This window comes from Neofelis nebulosa, chromosome 11, assembly GCF_028018385.1.
Source record: "Neofelis nebulosa isolate mNeoNeb1 chromosome 11, mNeoNeb1.pri, whole genome shotgun sequence".
NCBI classification, from domain to species: Eukaryota; Metazoa; Chordata; class Mammalia; order Carnivora; family Felidae; genus Neofelis; species Neofelis nebulosa.
The window spans coordinates 81,909,062-81,935,669 of record NC_080792.1 but is presented as its reverse complement, the minus strand read 5'-3'; the positions used below and the strand labels follow the sequence as shown (position 1 = coordinate 81,935,669).

General features: G+C 45.6%; 2 protein-coding genes across 4 annotated transcripts in view; one reads left to right on the top strand and one right to left on the bottom strand.

Annotated features, from left to right (window-relative positions):
• The window catches only part of FBXW8 (F-box and WD repeat domain containing 8), a 125,986-nt gene that overhangs the window by 90,555 nt on the left and 8,823 nt on the right, over nucleotides 1-26,608 (top strand). For all 3 annotated transcript variants that reach the window (XM_058691160.1, XM_058691158.1, XM_058691159.1), the window contains exon 8: nucleotides 17,474-17,601. In XM_058691160.1, the coding sequence (XP_058547143.1) occupies nucleotides 17,474-17,601 (128 nt within the window). The remainder of the gene's footprint in view (nucleotides 1-17,473; nucleotides 17,602-26,608) is intronic.
• On the bottom strand, nucleotides 11,319-15,034 carry LOC131489840 (large ribosomal subunit protein eL39-like). Its single transcript, XM_058691712.1, has 2 exons — nucleotides 15,011-15,034; nucleotides 11,319-11,793 (listed from the first exon to the last, which is right to left on the bottom strand). Exons 1-2 carry the CDS (start codon nucleotides 15,032-15,034, stop codon nucleotides 11,575-11,577), a joined length of 243 nt encoding a protein of 80 aa, XP_058547695.1. The 3' UTR covers nucleotides 11,319-11,574.

Genomic DNA, 26,608 nt, shown 5'->3' with positions numbered 1-26,608 from the left:
AAAGTGGCAGAAAATGTGTGTGGCTTATTGTAACCTCACTGTGACAACGGACTCCCTTTGTGCTCAGGTTGGCCTCTTTTGTTGGAGCACATTCACAGCTTAGCTGGCGAGATAGACGATGATAGACTTGTGCTGTGCCTTCCCAGGAAGTGGGGGAGGGGACCACAGTTGGTGTCCTAAGGCAGTTTCCTTTCTCGGGCTTTGAGAACACCTTCTTTTCTGGTCCCCACTGAGCTCATTTGTTGAGAGAAGAGAGACTGTTTGCTTTCTGACTTTTCATCCATCATACTTTCAGGCTTTGGTTCTCATTTATTTCTCAAGTTCTCGGCGTAGTGAGATGATAGTTATATTTAGCACTAGCCCGGTTTAAATTTGGCATACTTTAATAAATTTTTCATAAACAGGCCCTCTTTCTCTTTGACTTACGTGAGTGGATATATTTGAGAAACCAGCAAAGGGGCAGAGTGTTGAGCTCAAATTTAGACCGGGTGCATCCTTTCAACATCGATGTAAGAAAGTGCTGTTTGGGATGCCTTTTGGGTTTTTCAACCCAGTTAAAAGCATTGATTATAAGAATCAGCTGATTAATCTATTCATTTTATGAAAATCCATTTTTAAAAGTTTCTAGTCCCTCAAATAAGTGATTACCCGGTATTTTTCATCGGGGTTTTAAAATGAAGAGTGGAAATAAATTTGCTACAAGAGCGTGTTTAACAACCTCTTCGAAATCTGACGGTAGCATTAGTCATCCAAATATTTTGTGAGTGCGGCTTCAAACCCTCCATCACTTGTGTGGGTGGAGAGTCGGTTGTTGTTCGTAGTTTGGTAATAACTTTGCATGGGGCTGTTTCTCCGACATGAGTGCCGCCCACGGGAACGTGAGGGAAGCCAGGCTTTCCCTATGAAACTTCCCTCATTTTTGAGGAGGCAGCACTTTCCGTCTGATTGCGTTTAATGGATTGTCTGCTTCCTGAGAAAAACCTGCATTTAGGAATTGAAATTGTCATGTGATATCTCTGTGTGAATTAAGCCATGTTATGGGTGACGCTGTGAGATTTTAGTGTCCTCCTGCTATCCTATATCGTACTATCATAATTCCCAAACAGTCTCATGGGCGATGCTCGGTGTCACCGTGCTTGTGAGTACCATGTTTTGGCTACATCTGTGCTGTGGCCCGGCCGCATGTGGCCCAGCACGTTTTATTAGGTTGATGCGAGACCATTACCAGTAGAGTTTGCCTGGAGCTATATACACAGGGGGGTTTGTGTCTGTGCCTCTGGCCTGTATATTTAGGATTCAGATGAAAGCTTTATGAGAACAGAGAGTTTGGTTTATCTTCGTTTTTACTGATACAGAACTGGGGTTTAGTTATAATCCGTTATTGATTAACTGTGATCAAAGCGGACAGTGAAGTCCAGATACTGACACAGAATTTGAGTCAGCAACCCGAATTTCCCTAACCTGTAGAAGTATTCCAGAGGCGTTATTTTTGTTTAGCAGGAGAACATCCTTGCACCGTATGATGATCACATTAGCATTTTATAGGCACCACAGCTGTCTGAGCATCAAGTAATAATGGTTCAAATCCATCCATTCACACATCTAGCTAGCCAGCCGGACGTGTGTTCGGCACAGAGAGTTACAGAACACCAGTTGTGTTCCTGGCATTGGAGCTTGACAACGGCATTCTGCATAGACTTCAACAAATTGGCACTTGTCAAGAGCCTAGCCCTCTTACTACACATAGTCTCCTAAGGCAATGAAACACGGAACATAGCAGAAATGTATTTAGTCTTAAGAAGAGGCTTGTAGGAGCCTCTGGGTGGCTCAGTTGGTTGAATGTCCAACTCTTAATTTTGGCTCAGGCCGTGATCTCACAGTCGTAAGATTGAGCCCCGCTGCATGGGATTCTCTCTCTCTCTCTCTCTCTCTCTCTCTCTGCCCCTCTGCCACTCACGTGCTCTCTCAAAATAAATAAATAAGCTTTTTAAAAAATTAAAAAGAAAAGGCTTGTAAACACAGCTGGTTGTTCAGCTATTTCCGTCTCAGGTTGGAGGGTTCGGAGAGAGAGAGAGTAGTGTCCCAGTACATCTTGGTTTGCCTGTGTGCAAGGATCCCCAGACTTAGGGGTTCCAGAGTTTTGATACCGCCTTCTTGGGCTCTTACCTTCATTGGCATCGATGACCTGAAAGGTAGCCATTGCCAAGTGACTGAAGGAAAAAAGATGTGGTTGTGATTACTCTGGCCTCTCCATCATGCTGCCGTGTAAAAATCAGTGTCACCTCTGTTAACATCCCTCTAAAATTTGTTTGTATGTCTCACATTTCCTGACTCTGTCAAAAATACTTCCTCCGTGAGAATGGTATTTATGATACCATATTATCTTTATTAATTCTTTTGCTGCTTGAATTAAATTTTGCTCTCAGAGGTAGAGGGTTAGAAGATAGAATTGCCTCATTTAAGAGCATTATGTTGATGATGAGCCTCATGCCTCATAAAGGAAAGAGAGAGACCCACTTAGGGCTCTTAGCGTCATTCTATGTATTTGGACATATTTCCTAATTTAGTTCTGAAGTACTTGGCATTCGATGGCAGATTGTATTAAGCAGCATGCGGCGCGCATCCTAATCAGGGAGATGCGAGTGAAGTAATCCAGAAGGCTGGAATATGTTTGACAAGGACGCTTGCTTGGCCCTGCTGCCTCAGCTTACATCACGCTGGAAAATAATTGCTAACGTCTCCTATGATAATCATTCCCTGTACGTGGACGTGAAAAGACTCTGGATTGGTTGCTTGTACTCATCACAAGTTGAAATATCTGTCTGAGAGAGCCTTCGGAATCAGAAACACAGCGCCTGTGGATTCGGGCGCTGCTCTCCCATACCTACACCAGAATAGGACGTCCATTTTTTGCTCAAGGTTCTATTGCAGAGAATAAAAGCTTGGTATTTCACAAGCAGGATGACTGATTTAAAATTTAAAGTTCACAAAGTAAATGGCCAATTTTCTTTTCACTCTCACCTTGAAAGCTTTAGCTATATCTGTATGTTTTGTTCTTGGAGAAATTTAAGAAAATAGCTCTTGAAGACCAGTTTTCTGGCTTCCCGAGTGAGGCTGACCATCATTTTTGCTGTTGCGGTTGCGGCCGTTGTTAATGACTGCTTATCGCACACATACCTTAAAGCTGAATTTCTGACCAGCACTGGAAACAGATGAATCACACATGACATCTACATGGGGGGTTACAGCCTTGCGGGCCTTACCAACAACTTAGCAACATAAAGGTGGTTTTCACCTCATCAAAATGGACCCGAGGCCCTGTGGGGGCCCTCTTCCTGATGTTGTTGAATTTCAGGGTAATGAAAAGTTCTACAGATAAATAGAGGATGATTGGACCTTCAAATGCAAAAAAAAAAAAAGAAAGAAAGAGAGAGAGAGAGAGAGAGAGAGAGAGAAAGAAAAGAAAGAAAGAAAGAAAGAAAGAAAGAAAGAAAGAAAGAAAGAAAGAAAGAAAGAAAGAAAGAAAGAAAGAAAGAAAGAAGGAAAAAGAAAAACCAAAAAGCACCCAAATGCATTTTGGACACGTTTTAGTATTAAAATGGTGTCAGGAGGTGATATAATTGTTTTATGTTGTTAATAATAATACTCACATGTCGTGAAAGCCTTGGAGCACCTCCCTAGCCCTGGGGTTTCTCAGGACAGAGCACAGAACCTCTGACTTTAGAGACCTTCGAGACTGCCTCTGATATCCTGTGCAGCCATGGCAGGTGATTCTGCATTTCTTGGGAGTACTGCTGTTCACGGAAGCTAAGAGGGCTTGAGGGTCTCTAGCGGTCCTGAATCACTGCTGAGAGGGAGTGACAAAGTCGGAGAAAGGAAGTACAGGGGAAAGTGTTTTCAGCTCCATTCAAGAAGCTCTGTAACCACTGGGGACTCAGCAAGGGTTCTGGAGTCAGTTACACCTTAGGCGGGTCACTTGCACGCCTCAGGCTCCCCGTTTAGAAAGGGAAAAGACCCGGCAAAGGCAGGTGGTGGGCTTTGCACATGGCTGGTGCTCAGCACTTGTCAGTTTCCTCCTTGGCCTCCCCCCCTGCCCCCAGCTTTAAGTCAAGTGGTGGGAGTTCTTCAGGAGAGCCTGGGCCGGGTGCAAGTCCAGACAGAGACATCAGGCCTGGAGGAGGGAGTTTGGGAGGGGGGAGAGCAGCACTGGGGTGACGCGGGCCGGCTGGAACACAGGGGCCCAGAGGCTGGTGCGGGGCTGGTGCGGGGCTGGTGCGGGGCTGGTGCGGGGCTGGTGCGGGGCTGGGCTAGGGCCGTACTTGTAGTAATAGCAGTCTGTGGTGCTTCCCGAGATTCATTGTCCCGAAAATTGTTCTGGAAGAATACATTTAGAATACATAAGGGATGGACCCACTTAGCTTCTTGCAGAACTACTGGAGTAAGTTAATGTGAATGCCGAGTCCCTTTGTGTCAAAAGCCTTATCGGAGAGGGCTGGAGGGCTGGCGCTGTGTCTCACACATCTTTGTCTTTGCTCACATTTGCTTGATTTTTGTACACCAGTGACATTTGTATCATTTTGGAAGTTTTAAAAACATTGACCAGCATTCTTGAAGTTCTAAGCAAGATTACAAGATGTATGTAATCATCGTTGCCTTTCTTCTCTTTTGCCCCTTGAAATAGCTTAGAGTTTTATTTAGGGCCTAATTTTCCCTCTCTCTTTTTTAACTGAGATATAGCCGACATGCAGTGTCGTATTAGTTTCGGGTGTTCCACATAGTGATTTAACAGGTCTGTACATTCGGTTATTCTGTCTGTCCGCATACAGTGTTTTTACAGTATTACTACATTTCCTGTGCTGTGTTTCTCATCCCCATAACTTACAACTGGAAGTTTGTACCTCTTAATCCCCTTCACCTATCCAAAGAAGATCTACAGATCTATTAACAGGGCCTGATTTTTCTAATGGCTTTCCTGATCATTTACATGGAATTTCTGTCCTGGTTTACCATTCCGCACCCATGGAAGAGCGTGAACTTGGAGTTGACCTTTGTGTTTGTTTCACCTCACAAATAGTTATGGCTTTGGTTTCTTTGTGACACATCAGCCTTAAAGTAAATATAGCCCAAGCAGCAACTAGGTTTTGTTAAGGTTAAAAATTAGCTTGTTTTTTAAGTTAATAAAGATCAAGGGGTGGCTATTGGAAATGTTTGTCTTTGCCCTAGAAGTAAAAGCAATAACACCGTAGAATAGGCTTCATGCTTTTGATACACACACACACACTTGAAACTGATGGGTAGCTTGGCAAAGAGTAGGAAAAAGAAGGCACACAGATGACCTGTGTGAGTGGAATTTCAAAACACTTACGACATTTTACTGTTTTCAAGTACGCATAGCAGCTTGGACTAGCCTAACAAAATATTACAAGTTAGAGAACTTTGCTTTTTATTCATTCCATAGATGGAATATGATTTATTCATTCACTCAGCTCTTCAGTCTCCTACAAGGCGTCATGTTAGAGTGGGTTAATAATGATAAATTATTGAGTTGCAGATGAGTCCTAATGGACACAAAGTTATTCTTCTAAGCATTCTCTCTGTGTGTTACTAATTTGCAGGGTAAAGGAAAACTCTAGCTTAGTCCAAGTTTGATCGTATTCCACATTAAGGAATTTGAGATGAGTTATGAGGTTTACAGTGTGTTCAAATGAGGCCAGGAATCCAAAAGAGTGCCCCTCACCAAACGTCCACAGTTATTGGAACCTGTGAATAGGTTAGGTTACATGACAGAGGGGAATGAAGGCTGTTGATGGAAGTAAGGTTGCCAATCTCTTGACCTTAAAATAGGGAGATTGTTCTGGATTATCTGGTGGAACCGAGTGTAATCGCAAGGGTCCTTAAAAGTGGAAGAGGGAGGCAGGAGAGGAGGTCGGAGTAATGTCACATGAGAAGGTCCCGACCCCCGGTTGAGACGGAGGGAAGGGATCTAAGAGCCAGGGAATGTGGGCAGCTTCTAGAAGCTGGAAAAGGCAAGGAAACGGATTCTTCCCTAGGCTTCAGCACGGAACATAGCTAGCTGACACCTGGATGTTAGCCAGTGAGACCCACAGTAGGCTTCCAACCTACAGAATTATAAGATGGTAACTATTTGTTTCGAAGGAAGGAAGGAAGGAAGGAAGGGAGGGAGGGAGGGAGGGAGGAAGGAAGGAAGGAAGGAAGGAAGGAAGGAAGGAAGGAAGGAAGGAAGGAAGGAAAAAGAAGAAAAAAGAAAAAAAAAGAAAAAAAAAAAGAAAAAAGAAAAAAACCCCGAGGCCGGAAATCTTCTGAACTGTTCAGCAGGCAGAAAGTAGGTCTGCTGGGGCATGGGCCCCAGCCTCTGCTCAGCTCTCCTGCTCCAGAAACGTCCATTGATAAGGGACCGACTGGCTGGATCTGGACCAAATTCAATATCCAGATCCTTTCTAGGTTAGGACCTCTGGCTGAGGCTCCATCTACTCCCCTGGGTGGCCCCATTGCCCTGCAGTGTTTCCTTGGGGTGTGAACTCTTGTCTCATGTTCACAAAAATGACATGAAAGTAATTGCTCCCCAGGCCCCCCTCCCTTGTCTCTGCCCTCTCCCCACCACTGACTCTTATACCACCTGTCAGCCTACCTCCTCATGGTCCCTGTCTGGTTTTACCAGAGTGAGGGCTGCGTGCTGAGGACTGTGGGTAAGGCCCTGGTGCTGGCCTTCAGCCTGGCCCTCAAGACCTGGGGGGGTCAGGTTTCCGTCCTGCATCCCACACCTCCAGAACGAGCCCCTTGCTGCAGCCAGGCCAACTCAATCCAGAATATGCCATGTTACTGACTAGCGGTAGCGTTCCCTCTTCCCCTCCGGTCTCCCCACGTCCTTTCAGGGAAGGTCCGTCCAGAGTCCCACTTGCCAGAAGGAGCCTTACTGATGTCTGACTCTCAGTGCATACCCTTCTTCTCTGACTTGTGTGGCACGTGGGTGTAAATCTCAGGTTTTGGTACTGTCGCTGCCCAGCACGATTCTTAACCAGATTGGCATCAGCTGGGAGGTAGGAAGTGAGCATTTATAGTTGAGTAACACTTCTGTCCTGGTGGAGACTCATTTTTGGCTTGGGAGGCAGTATAGGTTAGTGCAGGGGTTCTCAGGTGCCAGGGGACACAGAAATATATGGACCTCTGCACCCTACCCCAAGGCTTCTGAGTCGGGGGGTCTGGGGTGGGAGAATACGAGAATCTGCATGTCTGGCGAGGGCTATGATGCCACTCGTCCGGGGGCCATACTCTTGTGCATCCTGGGGCAGAGGTTTAAAGAGCATCGGCTTGGAGGCCCGCCACCAAGGTTTGAATCCTGGTCCCCAAACCTCCTCACTGTGTAGATGCTTTGACCCCTCCACACCTCCGCTTCCGCGTGTATACAGGGTGTAAAGGCATAATACCCACCATATGGGATTGTGGGGATCGGGTGAGAGACTGCGTCATGGTGGGCTTTTGCACCTGAGAGAACGCTGTGAGCGTCAGCCATTATTCACCATTTTTCTTGGAATCCAGAAAGGCATTGTGATATGGTGGCAGACACTGATGTAGGGATGGGACAGGATGGGCTCTGCCTGCTGTGTCCTTGGCTACTGTCGTCACCTGTGTAATTGGGGCAAGCTATTCAAGCATTTCTAGGCCTTAGTTTCTTCACGTATAAAACGTAGCAGTAGTATTTGTCTGTTTTCCTCTTGGTGGCTATGAGAATCACGTGGAATATTCTGAAAGGATTTATATGAAAGGAATATCAGAATTATTATTAACAGCTGCTATGTATAGCATTCCTTATGTACAGAACACGTCTAAGCTCACGCGTGTGGGTGCAGTCGTGAACCACACTGGCGGGGTGGACTGTCTGCCCTACGCCAAAGGCCGATTGTTCACTGCGATTGCTGGCCTCCTCCGTCGGCCGTCCTGGTCCTGTGATCTGATTTTAGCCCCACTCTTCCTGTCTGCCCCCTTCAAAGCCTTTGTCAAGTGTAGCCTGGGGCCAAACGAGAAGTCTCCAGGCTCGCCAAAGGAAAATTGAGAACCGAGCCAGTGTGATAGCCTGAACTTCAGGAGCGATGTGGAGTCTGTAGGCTTACAGATACCTTCACGTGATGATCGTCTCACTTGTAATCTTCCTATTGAAAAAATAACGTCTCAGTTGCCTATCATTTTGAAGAATTCATTTCAGAGTCTGCAGCCTCCCTTTTCTTCCCTATATGAGAGAGATGTAATAACTTTCTTTCTCGTGGGGGCTATGATCAGTTACATGTGGCTAATATTTGTGAAGGGCTTTGAAACTGGCTGTGCTCTTTGTTACCATGAGGCGTGTTGGGACATAACAGGAGGACGGGAGGATTTTCAGCTTTCGGTTAGACGTTTGTATAACCAGTGTAATCTCTTCACTGGGCTGAATGCTCTGACAAGGAACATTTCCTGTTGATTTTATGTGCCCCTTATCCGGTTCTTTGTGGCCACCTCTCTGTTCTTTATTCTAGCACTAGGACAGAGATTGTCTAGAGAGAGCCCTGAAGCAAAGCAGGGAGCTGTATTCTGCTCACTCCACAAAGTAGACCTGCCTTTCTCATTTCCAGCATCTATGAACGCAGGGCTGAGAGAGAGAGATGTGGGTTACATCTGCCTGCGTTTTCACCCGAGCTTACTCTTGCTCTCTGGGTTGCTTTCGGGTTTAGGTCATAATAGGTGTTGGTTCGGCCTCGCTCTGGTCCTTTGTAGACATCTGCCCGCGCCACAGAGCCCCTGCGTTTGGCACAGACCATGGTGATTGGCAGTGCCTTCCCAGGCAGGGTCCAGTCCTGGAACAGCGGGGGTTGCAGGTGCATTGGCACGTGCTGGTGGGGAGCGCACACGGGCCTTGCCCACCCAGCGCCTGGCGACTCTCAGCAACACGGTCCCATCTCTGAAATATCTTGGCCTTGTGGGCTTGTCACTCCAATTAAAACTTCAACATGAAAGCAGCCCAGGCTGCTGCTCCCTTTGTGCTGCATGTGAGCGTGGCCCGTGCCAGGAGCATGTCATGGAGACCGTGGAGGGGGTGCCACGTTTCGGGGGCCTGCGCTCGTGTCGGGGGTCCGTTTCTTCAAGCTTCACGTCTTGCTGGTTGCTGCTGCTAAGTGCACCTGAGAGGCAACTTTCTGTTTGCCAACAGACAGTCACCTTTGGGCTGGTGGTGAAAGTCATTTTGCACATGTTCACAGATCCGCTGTGTTACCAAGCCTCACGCTCTGACTTCTCTCTGGCAAGGACTTACAAAATAGTCTCTCTGGCTGATTGTCAAAAATTACATCATATCGGAGTAAACTGCTTTTAAATCAGACATCCATTATTCATGTATATTAACTGCTTTTTTATTTTTTTATTGGCTGTTTTGTGTATGATTTACTCTTTTCTCACTAGGTCCCTCCTCCCTCCCCAATTGTCTGTCTTCCTCCTCTTTTTTTTTTTTTTTTTTTTTTTTTTTAATCTTAGCTCATCTGTGAATTTATAGAGGCTGTTGACTTAGCTTTGCATGTGAGTATGAATATGCTGGCCCTGCATTGTTTTGTAGTGAAATTTTAACCACGTTTTTGCAGGCTATATTTATGTTGGGTCAGGACAGCAGCTTGGGTCATTTACATGAGTAAATTCTACCCCAAAGACTGAGAAGTCTTTTTCTCTTGTACCTTTTGTATTGTTTTAAATGGGCATTACTAGTTTTGTACCTCAAGAGCCGTACTGAACGAACTGTACCTCCCACTTATGAAACAGCTAAATACGTTGCCATGAGTGGAAAAGCCAATGGACTTAACGTGTTCATTTGTATGCACGGAGCGGATCTCTTCTGTAGGCCGGTGTGCCGTGGGCCCGGGATCGATAGACACAGGCCGAGATGTGTAGCACTCACTCATTCTTTCATCAGATCCGCGTTCATTCCCTCCCATGGTGCCAAACACAGCACAGGTCTCCAGGAAGTACCTGTCCACTCCACACCATAGTGCCAGAGGGTCCCCTGGGCAGCCGGCATCTTTGTGGCCGTGGTGCAGTGCCCTGACCCGTGGCACTTGTCTGTTTGGAATAAGGGCCACGTGCAGTTTGAACTACTTATTTAACCCAGATCGGCAGTGTTATTGTGGATAATCGGTATTTGCGTACTTTTAAGCACATTTACCTGAATCTTTGCTCAGCGTTCCTTCCAGCACCTCAGACCTTTTTTCTGGAATGATTTTCCACCTTCCAAAGATATACTCTTCAGAAGTTCCTTTAGTGAGGGTCTCCTAGGCGCAGGAGTTCTCTGTATTTTTCCCCAAGAACCTCTTTTTTTTTGGCCTCAGTCTAAGGTAGTTTTGCTGGTCCTTTATAACTGTGGGTTGACAGTCCTCTACACTCAGCCCTTTGGAGAGACGATTGGTTTGGACTCCACTGGGTCCACTGAGAGCTTGGCTGTCAGTCTCACGGTCATTGTGCTCAGGCCTCTTCCTCCTCCCAGTCTTACTTTCCTGTGGTTTCTCTCTGATGTTTCTAGGTGTGCCTGCACTTTTATTTTTCCCATCGGATCTCTTGTGCTTCCTCCTTCCAGTTGTAGAACATTCTCAGCCATTGTGGAAATTTTCCTCTCCCTCATCCTGTCTGTTCTTCCTCTCTAGAACTCAGGGCAGATGTGTGTTGGACCAGCTTGTCCTCTCCTCGGGGCTGTGCGCTGCTCACTCACATTTTCCATCTCTGCCTCTCTGTGTTGCATTCTAGGTGACGTCTTCAAATCTGTCTCCAGTTCATGGAATTCCTTGGACTTGAATTCTCTAGCTCGTCCGTTGCCTTTGTAATTTCTAGAAATTCTGTTTGTTTTGTTTTTGCAGAGGCTTCTTTGATGCTTTTGACTCCTCACCATTTTATTTCTATAAACATTTTCAGCATATGTTTTTTTGTTTTATCTAATAAACATCTGATATCCTTGGAAGTCTAATCAGTTTGTTTCCTACCTCTCATTTTTGATGAGTTGTTCCTTTCTGTAGTTGGGATTTTTTTTTGAGCCTCATAAATATCTATCTATTTATTTATTTTTACTTTTAATTTAAATTTTAGTTAACATACTAATATTGGTTTCAGGATAATTCAGTGATCCATCACTTACATACCACACCCAGTGCCCATCACAAGTGCCTCCTTAATGCCCATCTAGCCCATCCCCCACCCACCTCCTCCATCAACCCTCAGTTTGTTCTCTGTCCTTAAGAGTCTCTTGTGGTTTCTTTCCCTCTCTCCTCTCCCCCCTGCCCAACCCCGCCTTGGGATTTTTTTTTTATGAGCTGTATTTGGCTGATCTTGATTTGTAGGTTTCCTTTTGTTCTTTGTTTTTTTCCAATCAAAAGGTCTCACATATTTCTTACTGAGCCAACCTACTGGTGCAGAGCCATAGTAACAGACAAAAATCATTTCCCCGGTAAAACAGGTCTATTGTTCAGGTAGTAGGGATGTCTACAGAGTGATAGGGGAGGGACATGGGGCCTCACGCAGCATTAATGTGTGTGCCATCTCGTGTGCGATCGCTTATAGACGCAGCTGGGTTCTTCTCCAGTGTCTCCTCTTGGAGTTGTACCTGATTTTATTACCGGTTTTCATCTGAATCCACTGGGGAATAGGATGATTCTGCTTTTGTTCCTTGGCCCTGAATTGCTTGATCCGGAAAGTCTTGTGAGAAGACACGGAGACGACCGTCAACTGCCCACACCACAATGGCGGAGAAAAGGAAAGCAATTTGTAGGTTTCCTAAGGGGCCTGGGTTGAGAGGATCTTCCTCCTGAGAAGACCCTGCCAGCTACCAGGAGACATGTTACCAACCTGAAAATACTTCAATTACCAGGCCAGGGGGCTTTGGGGCCTTGCAAGTAGTTTAAATGTCTATTTATTTATTTTTGAGAAAGGGAGAGAGAATCCCAAGCAGGCTCCAGACTGTCAGCACAGAGCCCTATGTGCAGGGGCGGGGGGGGGCTCTATCCTGCCAATGAGAGATCATGACCTGAGTTGAAATCAAAGAGTTGGACGCTTGACTGACTGAGCCACCCAGGTACTTTGGGCCTTACAGGTAGTATAAATTTAAACTGTGAACCTGGGTGAGGGCAGACCCGGGGCAAACAGTTTCCACACTGAGCTGAACCTGAGGCAGACACGAGTTTCCAGAGAGGCTCTATTTGCCAATGGATAGGCTTCTCCACTGGTCTGATTTTTACTGAGCGTACCCGTCCGTACGAGGGCCCCAGCAATAGGCAGACATCTCGGTTCTGGTGTTTCCACTTGGTGCTGGCCAGAAACCGTGCCTCCTGTCTCCCCAGGCTCCTGGGCTCCTGACGTTGGCAGATATCCTCAGAGCAGCCCCTGACATGAGCGCCCCTTCCTTTTCTGGTTTTAGCGCCCTCTTCGTTTTTGGCTCCTCCGAATTTCTCTGATTTCTCAGGAGTTAAACAGAATGTTTGAGGAATATTTAATAGACTGAATCTTATGCAGCATTTTCAGTGTTTGTAAACAGGAGGGTTTTCCCCATATTCTAGTCTGCTGCGCTGTCAGAGAAAACCTTAGCCTGGCTACAGTTGGAGTGCTCTAGAATCTGGATGGTCTGGAGAGGGATCTGTGGAACCTCCTTCTGTTTTGAGTAGGATGAAGTAATTCTTTGTATAAGCCAATAACGGGATTAGGCATCCAGAAATGGGGGAATGCGTCAAGCAAAAAAAGGTGTATCTGCGTATTTGTCGTGAACCAGACTGTGGTTACCAGATTTGCCGATGTACCAATCAGTTCATCTCCAAGCACATGCTGGGGGATCAGTGCTGCAGGAATGGATGATAGGATTTCTTCCCTAAGGAACTTAGGGTCTGAGTCCGAGGCAGTGTTTTATGGCATGTGGCATGGCGCTTGGTAGCACGGCCTCAGCTGGCCTGGCCGAACCAGTTTCCGGTGTTTGAGAACCACGGGTCTGAGAAAAAGCAGCTGACGTGCCGTTCGAGACGGCACCTCGTAAACAGCAGCTGAAGCGTGTAGACAGTAAATACCCTCATTACCGACGAGAGGAGATGAACTCTGCCAAAGGCACAGAGAGAGCACAAAATAAGCTTCCTTGGGGTGGAAGAGGAGAGGACGTGAGGACTGTTTGCTTTATGCCCTAGAATCTGGCTTCTTACCATGACTTTCTCCCCTCAGAAGAGCAAAGTATGTGTGGTAGTGGTGGGGGCGGGTTATTAGGGAATCAATAGAGAAAAGTAGGTAGACTGTCATCTCCAAAGATTTCAAATACCCTCCCCCATGCCTTTTATCTTGGACTCTCTCAGCCTAGCATCTGCCAACCTTCCGCTCTCCTTGTCTCTTCCCTTTTTTAAAATAGCAGCAGAGGGGGTGCCTGGGCGGCTCAGCCAGTTAAGCTTCTGACTTCGGCTCGGGTTGTGATCTCACAGTTTGTGGAATCAAGCCCCATGTCGGGCTCTCTGTCAGCCCGGAGTGCACTTTGGATCCTCTGTCTCCCTCTCTCTCTGCCCCTCCCCCATGCAGCAGACAAGTGATCTTTAATTCACCATGCTTTTGAAAATGCCGCTGTCTCCTAAGGAAGGCTTCTGACCACTCCTCACTTTTTGGGAAAGGCAGTGCTGCGGTCCTGTGGAGGCCAGCCAGCTGCTCAGGTGGGTGTTGGAGTGATGCCTTTGACAGAAGTGTATGAGGAGGACTTACTGTTTTGGTAAGTTTAAAATCTAAACACAGACGGAGTTCCTTTCTTCATTCATCAGTGTGTGACCAAAAGTCGGGGACCGCGAGGCTCTGTAATCTCTTCGTGGTGATTCCTGTGTGCAACTGGGTGCTGTTTCATGATGAATGTAACAGCGTGCCCACATTTAGGAAACCTCTGCCGTGCGATATTCACTTCTTACTAGGTGGGTGAAGGGCCTCGCCCACTGCAGGGACGGTAGCCGTTGGTCAGCTCTTGCCTTCACGCTTTGGTTGGAAGGCCAGTCCTGGGCACACTGAGTGTTCCGGGTCACACCGGGGTATCCCAGATGCTGGCCCCGTGGCCGCCCCCCACTTCCTGATTCTACCCTGCCGCCCTTGCCATTACAACACCAGAGGCCAGGACGTGGCTGTAAGGTGGGTCTCCTCAGAGAGGCGGGTCCCACATATCGAGGAGCAGGACAGCCGGTGGCCGTGCACCAGCTGGTGAAGAGGCGGCTTGTTGCAGCTGGCAGCAGGCTGAGGCCTCCACGTGTCACCCACCGTCCCTGTTCATTCCAGTACCGACTGCAAAGAAGATGACTGATAATATTTGTTGCAGTAACGAAGTACGTTATTTTGTCTAAAAATTTATTAACAGCCCAAATAGCCATCAATACGAAATTACACATCCATAAGAAATTCTATTCAGGCATTAAAAAGAACAAGATTTATCTGTAGATACTAATGAAGAAAGGACTCTCCTGTTGTTTAAGTAGGAAAAACAAGTTATAAAACAATAATCCCATTCAGGGAAAAAACAGTTTTACACACACACACACACACACACACACACACACGCACGCACATGTAGAAAGGCAAGGCAGACCTGTGTCAGAAAAAGTCTAGCGGTATATACACCGAACTGCCGAAGTGTAGTTATTTCTGAGATTGACCTACAGAAGGTTACCACTCCTTATTTAATTCTGTTGTGTTAGAATTTGTTACAAGATCTGTTACGTTTGAAATCAGAAAACAATTTTTTTTAAGAAAAGAATTTCAAAGACATCTGAATAGCTAACAGAATTTAAAGTTTGGATTCTAAGACTAGGATTTATGAAGATATTTTAAGGTTTTTACTTAGAGGAGGAAAAAACACAGAAAAAAACTTTCTGCTGAAGTTCTTTGTCTATGGTGTTTGCTTCCATCTGGTGCCCTCTCGATCTGCCTGGAAGCCAAAGAGCAGGGAGGGCCACCCAGTGTCCTGCGACTGTAACACCGCACATCCTATAGTTACCTCTGCAAAATAGCTGTTGGTCATTGTAGATAATTCTTAAAATAAAAATTTGCTCTGTAATCACTATGTAGGCTCTTCTGCAACATTCGCTTGGTACTTAAAAGGAAAAATCCCCAGCAGCATCTATTGATTTGGCGGTCACATGAATGCAGAACATTTTCTCCAAGATTTTAGCTCTGGGTAGTATTTTCCTTCTTTCTAGCATATCCATACACCTCTGAGAGGGAGTCAAGTGGCCATGGGTTGAGACTCACCCAACTAGGGCAATAAAGAGAAAAATTAGTCTAATGCATGGTCTTAACAAGAGGGGGAGTGTGAGCATGAATAATTAATCTCACTAGTCTGTGGCAATCAGATAAAATGAAGTCCCATTTGCTCAACCTTATTAAAAGAGAGAGAGCGTGGGAGGGAGCGAGCAAGGGAGGGAGAAATGGTAAAGGTCGTTAAGGGACTTTTAACATGGAAAGAACCGCCTCGGAGATGGGTAATGTGTTTTCTAATCTCTGTGGTCTTTAACTAACCCTAATGGTAAAGGTACTCTTTGGATATTCTGATTCATTGAATTATTAAACATTTCAGAAAATACTTGACTCTTCGCTATGAACTTTGATGCCTTTATGATGAATTTGCAGTCTTTCCGGAGAGGGATCAGAGTTCCCTGTGTCACTCAGAGATGACCTATCCACTTGTCAAAAACGAACTAGAAAAAGTAAAGATGGACTCAATACCAGATTTTAATTCTTAGGTTTACCACGGACCTTTGCACTTTTAAGGCCTACCTTCCTACGATGGAAGTGGAACTATTATAAAAACAAAAAGAAATTGAGTCTAACAACTCTACTGAAAGCTCTATTATGATACAGAAGTGTGGAAATTATGAGAGACCATGAGGTTGCTGTTTGAATTGTTCTTATCCTTCCAGGAATGGATTTTATGCAACTTTTAGGTTACTCACTATAGATAGATTTGATTACTTCTAATCAATATTACTTGGAAGAAGAACTTCTTTTGGATATTTTAGAATTGTTGAAATTGTTTTCATTTAAAATTGTTGGAATTTTCTCAAACTTACTTTCAACTGCGTGAAAATAAAAATAAAATTTAGCTTGCTCTCTGTAGTCTTTGTGATTAGGAAGGCGGTTTAAATTTTGAAATTGCCTCTTTCCTTTCAGCCCCTTTCAGGTGCTGCTCACAATAGTTAATTAATATCAGTCTTTTTTTTTTTTAACTGTGAAGCATTTCCAAAGGTTCACTTATTAGAAGTGTGTGTTGATGAAGAGATCGTGGTTTTCAAGGTGGAGACCCACAACCTCTCAGTGCTGAAATAAGAATCTGTATCCTGATAATTGGTAATCGTATAGGTTGAGAAGAAAAAGATAGCACATTTCATTTTCATGTGTGTGAGAAGGGAGGAGAATCTATCTACAAAATATTAACATTAAAACTTCTGAGTTCAATAAATTTAACCACATGACCAACACAATAGAATGCATGTTCAGGGAGGGTGTGTGTGTGTGAGTGTGGGTGAACAAGGAGGCTCTTGAACTGTGAATTTGGGCAAGGGTGTATCTTCAGTATTAACAACAGTGAATAATGCATAGCAAGCATTTCATGTTAATTCACTGAATTACTAAGGTTTTTTTTTTTTTAGTAAAAGACTTAAATATTCTTTAGAAAGATTCCTCATAAATCCTCTTTTTTTTTCTTTTTGCTGGAGAGATAGCACAGAAATGTTCAGATATGATGAATACATTGTCTAGTGATCAAGGATACCTTATTTGCCTCTATACCTTGTAGAACAGAGCCTCCTAAAATTAGCAAGTTGAGAGTGGCTGAAGAGAGAAATGTTTGGGAATGTTCATTATACCAATATGATTATACCAATTATATCAATAAAAAAATTTTTTTTAATGTTTGGGAACAAGGCTTTGTGTTTTGGTTTGCAGTTTAATCTAAAGGAATCACTGGTCATGTAGTGATTAAGTGTCCATCTTCCTGGATACTTGTAGTGTTGTTTTTACCTTCCGGGATATCCACAGAGAGAGGGGAAAAATAAAGAGAACACAGGCTGGCTCGTCTGCAGACACCAGAAAATCAGAAAGCAGCTTCTCAGCAGTCAGTGACCCTTGTTTTCTATGCTGCTTTTTCTGGCTTAGGAAATTGGGATACCTCATATCCCCATTTGGCATTTTCTTTTGTGTCCTAGGATTTTGCACCTTGGCCTGAGGAATTCTTGGGATGTTCTTTTATTTTCTTTTGCGTGTCCTTTTGTCATTCCAATAGCCATATCCCTACACTGTCACTCCTTGGAAAAGGTAAGGAGATTAAGCGGCAGATCATGTCCCTTACAGAAGGAGCTGGGGAGTAATAATGGCCCTGCCCTGGGCAAGGCTGCAGTGAGAAGTGTTGCATGTAGGCCTCCTGTGTGCAGCTGCAAACCCACGCGTCTTCCTTCCTTCCCAGATCCTGGTGTACAGTCTGGAGGCAGAGCGCTGCCTCTCGAAGCTGGGTAACGCGCTCGGGGATTTCACTTGCGTCAACCTCAGCGACAGCCCTCCCAACCTCATGGTCAGTGGCAACATGGACAGGAGGTAAGTCTGAGTGAGGAGCCGCGTCTCGTAGCCACGGGAGCTCCTGCCGAGGCTCTGCCCCTCGGCTCGGCACCACTGTTCTCGCTCAGTCCCTCTGCTGCTCACACCGCTGCGTGCTCGCTCCACAGCCTCGCCCGCCTCAGCTCAGCCCTGATCCTTAAATACCGCCCCTGTGAACGTGGAGAACAAAGTCTTGCATTAGGTAATAGTTGGACAGAGCTGGGTCTCCACCTCGTTTCTGAAACGCTCCGGGAAGGTGGTCTTTTCAGCCATTTGGTGGACACAGTTGGTAGAAGGTCCAGTGAGACCACTTGGAATATCTTTTGTTCCCCTGCTGCAAAATTTGTTTGGCATTTAAAAGCTCACTTTCTGATATTAAAAACAATAACCTAAGGGCTGAATCCTGTTCAACAGAATAGGGTTGCCTGCCAAATGATGTCAAGAGTGTATTTCAGAACACTCTGGTGTCCCTCTGGTGATGGGGGGAGAAAGGGACTTGATGGGAGCAGATTCCAGTTTCTCTTTAGCTGATTAGCAGTCTTCTCTTTAACGCTTTGGCTTAGGGAGTCGGATTTTCCTGGTACAGGGTCCAGTGCCAGCCACGACGCTCCAGGAACCATCAGCACGAAAGGATTAAAGTGTTTGAAAAGACCCTCTGAGTCCAAATTTTAGGTCTTTTTCTCTGCCCATTCCCTCTCCCCCTTGTCTTTTCTTTTCCTTGTCTTTTTTTTTCTTTTCTCTTTTTTTGGCTGGTTATCTGCCTTGTCTGATCCGGTGCCCCGAAGAGAGGTAGCATGGCTAGAGGCCAGGGTCTGCCGGCGCCCCCCTCCCCCTCCCCCTTCGCCGGGCCCGGCCCCGGCCCCGGGCTGCAGGTGGTGGGCTGCTCGGTGGGGGGGATCGGATCGCGAGGCGGGCACTCCTGCGTGCCAAGTCCCAGACCTCGGCCGCACCCGCACCGCTGCAGCAGCTTGCAAAAATAATTATCGTGTCAAATAATATTTTCAACTCCTGACCTTCACCCCTCTGCTACCCTCTTCCCCTAGAGCAAACAGATTATGTGAGTGTGCTCTATCGAAAGAAAATTTTTTTCTCAAGGCTTCCTAAAATGGCTGATGATTTCTGAGCTCGAGAATTGAACTCCTCAGTGTAGGTCCCATTTTTCTATTTCAAAACAAAACAAAACCAGGCTTGATAAGCGGCACCGCGTGAGGCACAGCAAAAGAAACCAATCAGTTTGTAGTTCTACTCCCATGTTTGAGTTTGTAGACTGAGCTGTACAAAGGCTCCAGGCTTATCTGATAGGATCTCCCTCCAGGGACCTAGTAGCTACTAACCGCTTTCCAGGAGAGCAAATGCAGAGGACTCCTGCGGGCGTCCAAATGGAAGGGTTTCGGATTGTAGCTTATGCTTCAGAGTTTGTTTACAGCGTGAGCATTTAGGTAGGTGTTCAGCTACAGCTCGGCTCACAGGACAGCACGGTAGTGTTCCAGAGAAGAGACGGCTCCCTTCTGCCTAACTTAGTCTAGTCGGTTGCAGGGCAGTTAAAGCCAGGTTTTCCTGACCCTTGTTGGCTGAACAGGATCCTTGTCCAGTTAGGAGACCTACAGACTTCAGACTCTGTAAAGCTGAATTTTTCCCCTGGAGCAAGGCTGTCTGAGGGGCTAAAGGCCCTGTGTAAAATGGTTCTCTGGGCGTTTCCTTCCTTCCTTCCTCCCTCCCTCCCTCCCTCCCTCCCTCCCTCCCTCCCTCCCTCCCTTCCTCCCTCCCTCCCTCCCTCCCTTCCTTCCCCTTTCTTTCTTTCTTTAAAATTTTTTTTAATGTTTATTTTTGAAAGAGCACAAGCAGGGGAGAGGCAGAGAGAGGGAGGGAGGGAGGGAGCGAGACACAGAATCCGAAGCAGTCTCCAGGCTCAGCACGGAGCCCAACGTGGGGCTCAAACGCACGAACCGCGAGATCATGACCTGAGCCAAAGTCGGATGCCCAACCGACTGAGCCGCCCAGGCACCCCTCTCTGGTCATTGTCAAGTGCTGATTTGACCATGTTAAGCCTGTTTTATTAGGAAACGAATGTTATGTTTTTTGTTTGTTTCTTAATCCCCTGTCTCTGTGGGGTGAAAGGAACAGACTAGTGGTTTGGCATTCAGGAGGCGGTGTGCAAGGTGGCATTTCATCAGGGCAGTCCTACAACTGCATGCCAGCTGTTTGACCACTCTGCTGGTGACCATGATATAGGAGGTCATTCTCTGTGAAGCAGAAAAGCAGTGTAAGCACAAAGAACTTGAAACACGGGTGTTAAAAAATTATGTCTGGAAAAAGAAAAGAATAAAGAATGTAGGCTTTCAGATCGGTAGAGGGAAGTCGTGTGTGCGTGTGTTTCCCCAAAGGCTTAATGAGCTATGAGTAGGATCTCACTAGAAATGCACACCCAGGCTCATACAGCTTATGTTTCATTTCAACAGAGGCAGAAAGGGGTCAAATACTATGAAGAGAACTATATGTAGTTCTGGCTGCCACTATAATGGTCAATGCACTTGTAAAAGCCTGGAACCTCCTTTTTTATATTTAAACTTAATCCTACTGCACTCTCTTCATACTCTATCAACAACCTAAGAGTGTAGTGGACTGTAAAGATACATGAAACTGTCCCAGGTTAGGACAAAAATAATTTTTCATTAACATAAGGAAATCAGCAAACATGGGTAGAATTTTGTAAGGAGCTTGGGGGAGGGGTGGGAAGCAGGGGGGACTGATAGGCTGAAATTAAAAAGGAAAAAATAGCAGGGCACCTGGGTGGCTCAGTTGGTTAAGCGTCCAACTTCAGTTCAGGTCATGATCTCTCAGTTTGTGTGTTCGAGCCCCGCATTGGGCTCCATGCTGCCAGCCTAGAGCCTGCATCTGATTCTCTATCTCCCTCTCTCTCTGCCTTTCCTGCTCATGCTCTCTCCTTCAGAAATAAGCATTAAACACACACACACACACACACACACACACACACACACGGAAAAAGCTCACCTAGCCTGTCACCCTGTCCACAAGAAGCAGGTTAGAGTCTGATGAAGTTGAAGAGAATGATTGCCTGGAAACAGCTCTGGTTGGATCATGCCTCTGCCTTTCCCCTGCTGGGAGAGAAGGGCTATAAAGCAGGGACAGAGGGAGGTGTGGCTCTGCATGAGAGTTTTAACACTGTAGATCAGTGACTTCTTCTGAATGCACCCTTCGTCCTTTCCTGGTAAAGCAAGAAGAGTGAGGAATAGCGGAGTACCACCGACACTCACATTCCTCCCCAGAGTGTCAGTCTAGTGCTCAGTGAGTGCCCAACACAAAGCTTTGTATTTACTCTAAGATGCCCATCTCTTTTTACGTTTTCACCTCTGTGAAATCAGGACTTGCCGTTTACAAGGGCATCATGAAATTGGCAGCATTTTTAAATGTTACCCAAAGTAACGGTGCTTCTTACGATCAATGGTATTTTTAATTAAATGAAACTATGTATTTGTTCACTGAAGGCAAAAATGAATTAATGGCCTGGGAATGAGAACATTTATGACAAGCTTGAATAGATTACCAAGAGGAAGACTGCAGGAAATAAGCCACTTTGGTGTTGTTGTTGTTGTTTAACCTGTTTGGCGTTCACCGAGCATTTAAATCTGTGAATTTTTGTCTTCTACAAAATTTAGAAAGTTTTCGGTCATTACTTCTTCAGATATTTTTTTTCTGCGCTCATCCCCTCCCCTCCTGGGACTCCAGTGATGTCAAAGTCAGACCTTTGGATACTGTCCATCAGCCACTGATGCTATATGTTCATTTTCTTCCCTAAACTTTCTGTTCTTCAGACTGCATAAGTATCCATTTAATTTCAGGTTCATGGCCGCCTTCTTTCCTCTGGCATCCCCATGTTCCTACTGAGCCCCTTCAGTGAATTTTTTGTTTCAGATATTTTTAGTTCAAAATTTCCACTTAGATCTCTTTCTCTGTTCAGAACATCATTCTCTCTTACCATTTTTACCTTTACTCCTTGGAATATAGTCACAGTAGCTGCTTTGAAAGTCATTGATGATTCCCCAAGTCTGGGTTGTTTTTTCCCATGAGAGTGGGCCACATTTTCCTGGGTGTGTGTGTGTGTGTGTGTGTGTGTTTGCAGGGGTGGGGTGGGGGGTATGTCAAGTAATTTAGGACTATACCCTGCACATTTGGAGTGTTACGTTGTGTCTGCTTTGGATCCTATTGTATAATCCTCTGGAGAATGTTAAGATTTTTGTTTTCAATAGGCAGCCGTCCTGGTTAAGTTCAGACTGGAAGTTCTGTCTCCTGTGGGTGGATATGCAAGTGTCCGCTCAATTTTCAAAGGTTTTTTTTTATGCGGGTCTCGCTCTGTCCCACACATATGCAACCCAGCTCCCCAGGGGTTAGTCTGAGATGGTAGTGGTCTTTTACTTTTTTCAGTTGAAACATTGGTTGACATATAATGTTATATTAGTTTCACATGTACAACATGGTGATCAGCCGTTTTATCCACCTATCCGTTATCAGCAGAATAAGGGTAGTTACCATCTATTACCATACAATATTTTTATAACATTCTGGACTGTATTCCCTTTGCTGTACTTTTCATCTCTGTGACTTATTTATTTTATAACTGGGATTCTGTGTCCTCTTAGTCTCCTTCACCATTTTGCTCATCCTCCCAACCTCCCTTTGCTCCGGCAGCCACGGGTTCATTCTCCGTATTTATGAGTCTGTGTCTGTTTTTGGTTTGATCTCGTTTTGTTTTTTAGGTTCCATATCTGTGACATCATATGGTATTTGTCTTTTTCTCTTTGATTTATTTCAGGTAGTATAATACCTTCTAGGTCCATGCACGTTGTAGGAGGAGAGACTTTGTGACGTTTTTTGTGGCTGAGTAGTGTTCCATTGTATATACACACTACGTCTTTATCCATCCACCAACAGACGCTTAAGTTGCTTCCGAATCTTGGCTCTTGTAAATAATGCTGCAGTGAACATGGGGATGCCATGCATCTTTTCAAATTAGTGGTTTTGTTTTCTTTGGGTAAATAACCAGTGATGGAATTTGAATATTTTTTTAATGTTTGTATTAATTTTTGAGACAGAGTGAGACAGAGCATTGAGCGGGGGAGGGGCAGAGAGAGAGGGGACAACAGAATCCGAAGCAGGCTCCAGGCTCCGAGCCGTCAGCACAGAGCCCGACGCGGGGCTCGATCTCACAACCGTGAGATCGTGACCTGACCCCAAATCAAGAGTCAGGTGTTTAATCGAGTGAGCCACCCAGGCACCCCCCTTGTTATTTCTCTTCGATACTAGCCATTCTAACTGGCATGAGGTCGTATCTCATTGTGGTTTTGATTTGCATTTCCCGGATGATGAGTGGTGTTGAGCATCTTGTCCTGTGTCTGTTGGTCACCTCTGTCCTCAGGAAAAAATGTCTATTCAGCTCCTCGGGAGATGGCAGCGGTTTAAATCTTAGTTGAGATCGCACGGCCTTTGCTCTGCTGATGTGGATCTCACCTGCGCAGCTCGGAGATGAGCCTGGGATTCGTGGATGTGTAAGAGGCTTTCCTTTAGCGCCCTCCTCCCTTCAACCCTGCACTCTCCAGCCTTTTAGGTGCTCCTTTCCCTTGGGCCTCTCACCGGAAGAGGGCGTTTCTCTCAGAGTTTTACCTGCCTGCTTTGCTACCACCGTGCAACCCTGTGACTAGAGTCTGCCTTTGGGGCAAAGCACCAGAGAAAAGAGGGAGAAATCCCCACAGAGCACTCCCCCCCCCCCCCCCCGACAACACACACATTGTTTGCACTGCAGGGGCCCCTTTCCGTGGTTCTTCAGAAAGGTGGTGGGATTTTTTTGGAGCTTTAGCTCCTGTTGCACGTACCGCTCCGGGGCGTGGCTATGAGCAAGAGGACCCCCACGTGCCCACGGCCTCCGTAGCCCAGCGTCTCGGGTTGACTCTCCAGAGTCTTCAGGTATTTGGTTTTTGTGTTGCATCCGGAGGTTTTGGTTGTAGTTCAGCAGGAGACAGAGGTGGTCACGGGCTTTAGTTCCTCTTGGCCAGAACCAGAACTCCCATCTTCTCTTCCGTGATTTCAATAAAATAGTTGGCAGTCAAGGGCTGTGTTGAATGAGGCCCCTTCCCGTTCTGTCTGTTGTTCTCAGTCTTCTCATCGGTGACCTGCTCATTCCCCGCCATGACACCGGGGATCTGGAACCGAGCAGCTCATCCGTGCTCTGCAGGGAGGATCTAAATCGGATGTGGTGGTGAGGGCCTAGGTCAGGTTGGTAGTGGGTTGTCAAGGCAACGGCACTGCACCAACAATTCCCACTGCTTTTTTCTCCCCGTAATCTCAAGGTTATTTAAATTTTTAGCAGCTTTATTGAGATAAAATTCACATGCCTACAACTCACCAGTTTAAACTGTACAATTGAGTGTAACATCCACAGGGTCGTGCGACCGTCACCATCATCCCCATCTGCTTGGGACATTTCCTATAAATGGAATCCTATAAAATGTGACCCGTCGTGACTGGCTCCTTCCACTTGGCATAGTTATTTCCGAGATAAACGTGTGTTGTAGCATGAATCACTACTTTATTCCTTTTTATGGACAGACAGTATTCATTGTGTGAGTATGCCACATTATTCGTTCATCAGTTAATGAACATCTGGGTTATTTCCACTTTCTGACTATTATGAATACTGCTGTCGTCATTCAGGTACAAATTTTTGTGTAGACGTATGTTTTCAGTTTTCTTGGATATATACTTAGGAGTGGAGTTCCTGGCTTATATGGTAACTCAACGTTTACCCATCTCGGGAACTTAGACGCTTTCTTTGAAAGTGACTGCGCCGTTTCACACCCCACTGGCAGTGGGTGACGCTTCTGATTTCTCCACCGCCTGGCCCGTACTTACTCTGGTCTCTAATTACAGCGTAACGGTATGAGGGGTAGCTCATTGTGATTTTGATTTTCATTCTCCCGGTGGCTGATGATGTTGAACACCCTTTCATTTGCTTTTTGGCCTCATCGGATGAGTGTCCATTCAGATCCTTGGCCCATTTTTTAGCTGGGTTGTCTTTTTATTTACTGAGTTGTAAGAGTCTTTCATAGATTACAGATACCAATCCTTTCTCAGATAGGATTTGTAAGTATTTGCTCCTAATGTGTGGGTTGTCCCTTCACTCTCTCAGTGGCATCCTCCGAAACACAACCGTTTTTAATTTGAGTGAAGTTCAGTGTATCTGTTTTTTTCTGTCACCAGTGCTGTTGGTGTCCTATTGAAGAAGCCATTTCCTAGCCCAGGATCACCACGATTTACTCTTCTGTTCTCTCTAAAGAGGTTTTCTAGTTTGAGCTGCTACAGTAAGGTCTCCAGTGCATTTGGAGTTGATTTTTGTATGTTGTGAGATAGGAGTCTGGCCTCATTCTCTCACATGTGGATGCCCTGGAGTCCCAGCACCATCTGTTGAAAAGAGTGTTCTTTCCCCCATTGAACTGTCTCAGTACCATTGTTGAAAATCAACTGGCCATAAAATAGGTTATTCCGAGTGTACTCATCTGATTAAAATTTAAAATCTACAAGGACATTAACGTAAGCTAAATATTTCCATGTTTCCGGTTTGGGATCTTGTGCCGTATTATTTGGGCGTCCCGTATATCACCATTACTGCTCACAGAGCTCTTCAGGGCCATCCAGTGCTGGCCCAGCTGAGGAACGAGGGCCAGAAAGGTTGAGTGACCATTCCCCGGGTCCTACTGCTCTTCGTGGACACCGTAAGGAGGGCTCTAAACCCCAGAGACATACAGCTTTGTGTATGTGTTAAACAGAGCTCTGAGCCGACCCTGGAGTTGGATCATTAAACTGGCTAGTCCTACTTTAAAACTGCGTGTTCTTCCAGTTGCTGTTTCAAGTGAATCGTTCGCCAGAGGCCATCATCAGTGGTATATAGACAGAGCTATTGATTTTGGCAGATAAGGTTGTATGTAAGGTCCTCTCTAATAGCCCAAGTTCAGTGAGACAAAACAGAATCCTGTGATTTCTTTAAAAAAAAAAATTATATATATATATATATATATATATATATAACACACACATAATATATATATATATTATATATATAACACACACATAATATATATATATATAATATATATATATATTATATATATAACACACACACACTTCCATTTTAAAGGTTTCTTATTTGTCCCGTCTATTTTCTGGATAGAAATCCAGCTTTAGGTCAGGTCCTTCTAAATGAAACTGCTGAGCCAGAGTCTGAATAGGCTTCATCTCTGCCATCGGATACGGCTTGCCTTATTATCATACAGGACTATTTAATCCAAACCAATGGGAAGCGAGCCCCCCCGCCCCAGCCAGAGAGTCTCGGAGCTTACTTCTGGCCCTGACAAATAGGAAGTTGTGGTGCCCTGCTCCCTGCTGTCAGCGAGCGAGCGGGGTGCGGGGCGTAAATGTTGTGTTTGCTCCATCTGTAAGTGTTAGAATAAGTTATTCAGAGCTCTTAGCACAGGACCAACCAGAGTGGGCCTCCCTCCCCGTTCCAGCACGTTTTCCTGCCCATCAGATAGATGCTCCTCTGCTGGAGTCTTTGGAAGGTTCTGGTGTCTTTTATTTTAATTGGCGGGCGAGAGCCGACTCCTACGGCGTGATTTTCATTAGAGAGGGGCTGGAGCGAGGGAGTGTTGGAACAGCCCTCCAAACCCAACCATGAATATTAAACATAACACAATTACAGCTTTCGGACCAATTATTTTTCTTTTCAACGGGCAAAGTTGATGAAATACTCGCAGGATAGGAATTCACAATATCTACCGTTGGCTTCTTTTTGTCCCTGGCGTCGGTGGTCTTGGCGTTATGTTGTGCCCGTTTGTGGTGCTACCTGTGTCCCAGCATCAAGTCTTTGGTTGGAGCGCTGAATTTGCCAAGGCAGGCAGTTCAGGGCGGGGTGGCTCCGTCAGGCGTTCGAGGCAGACCC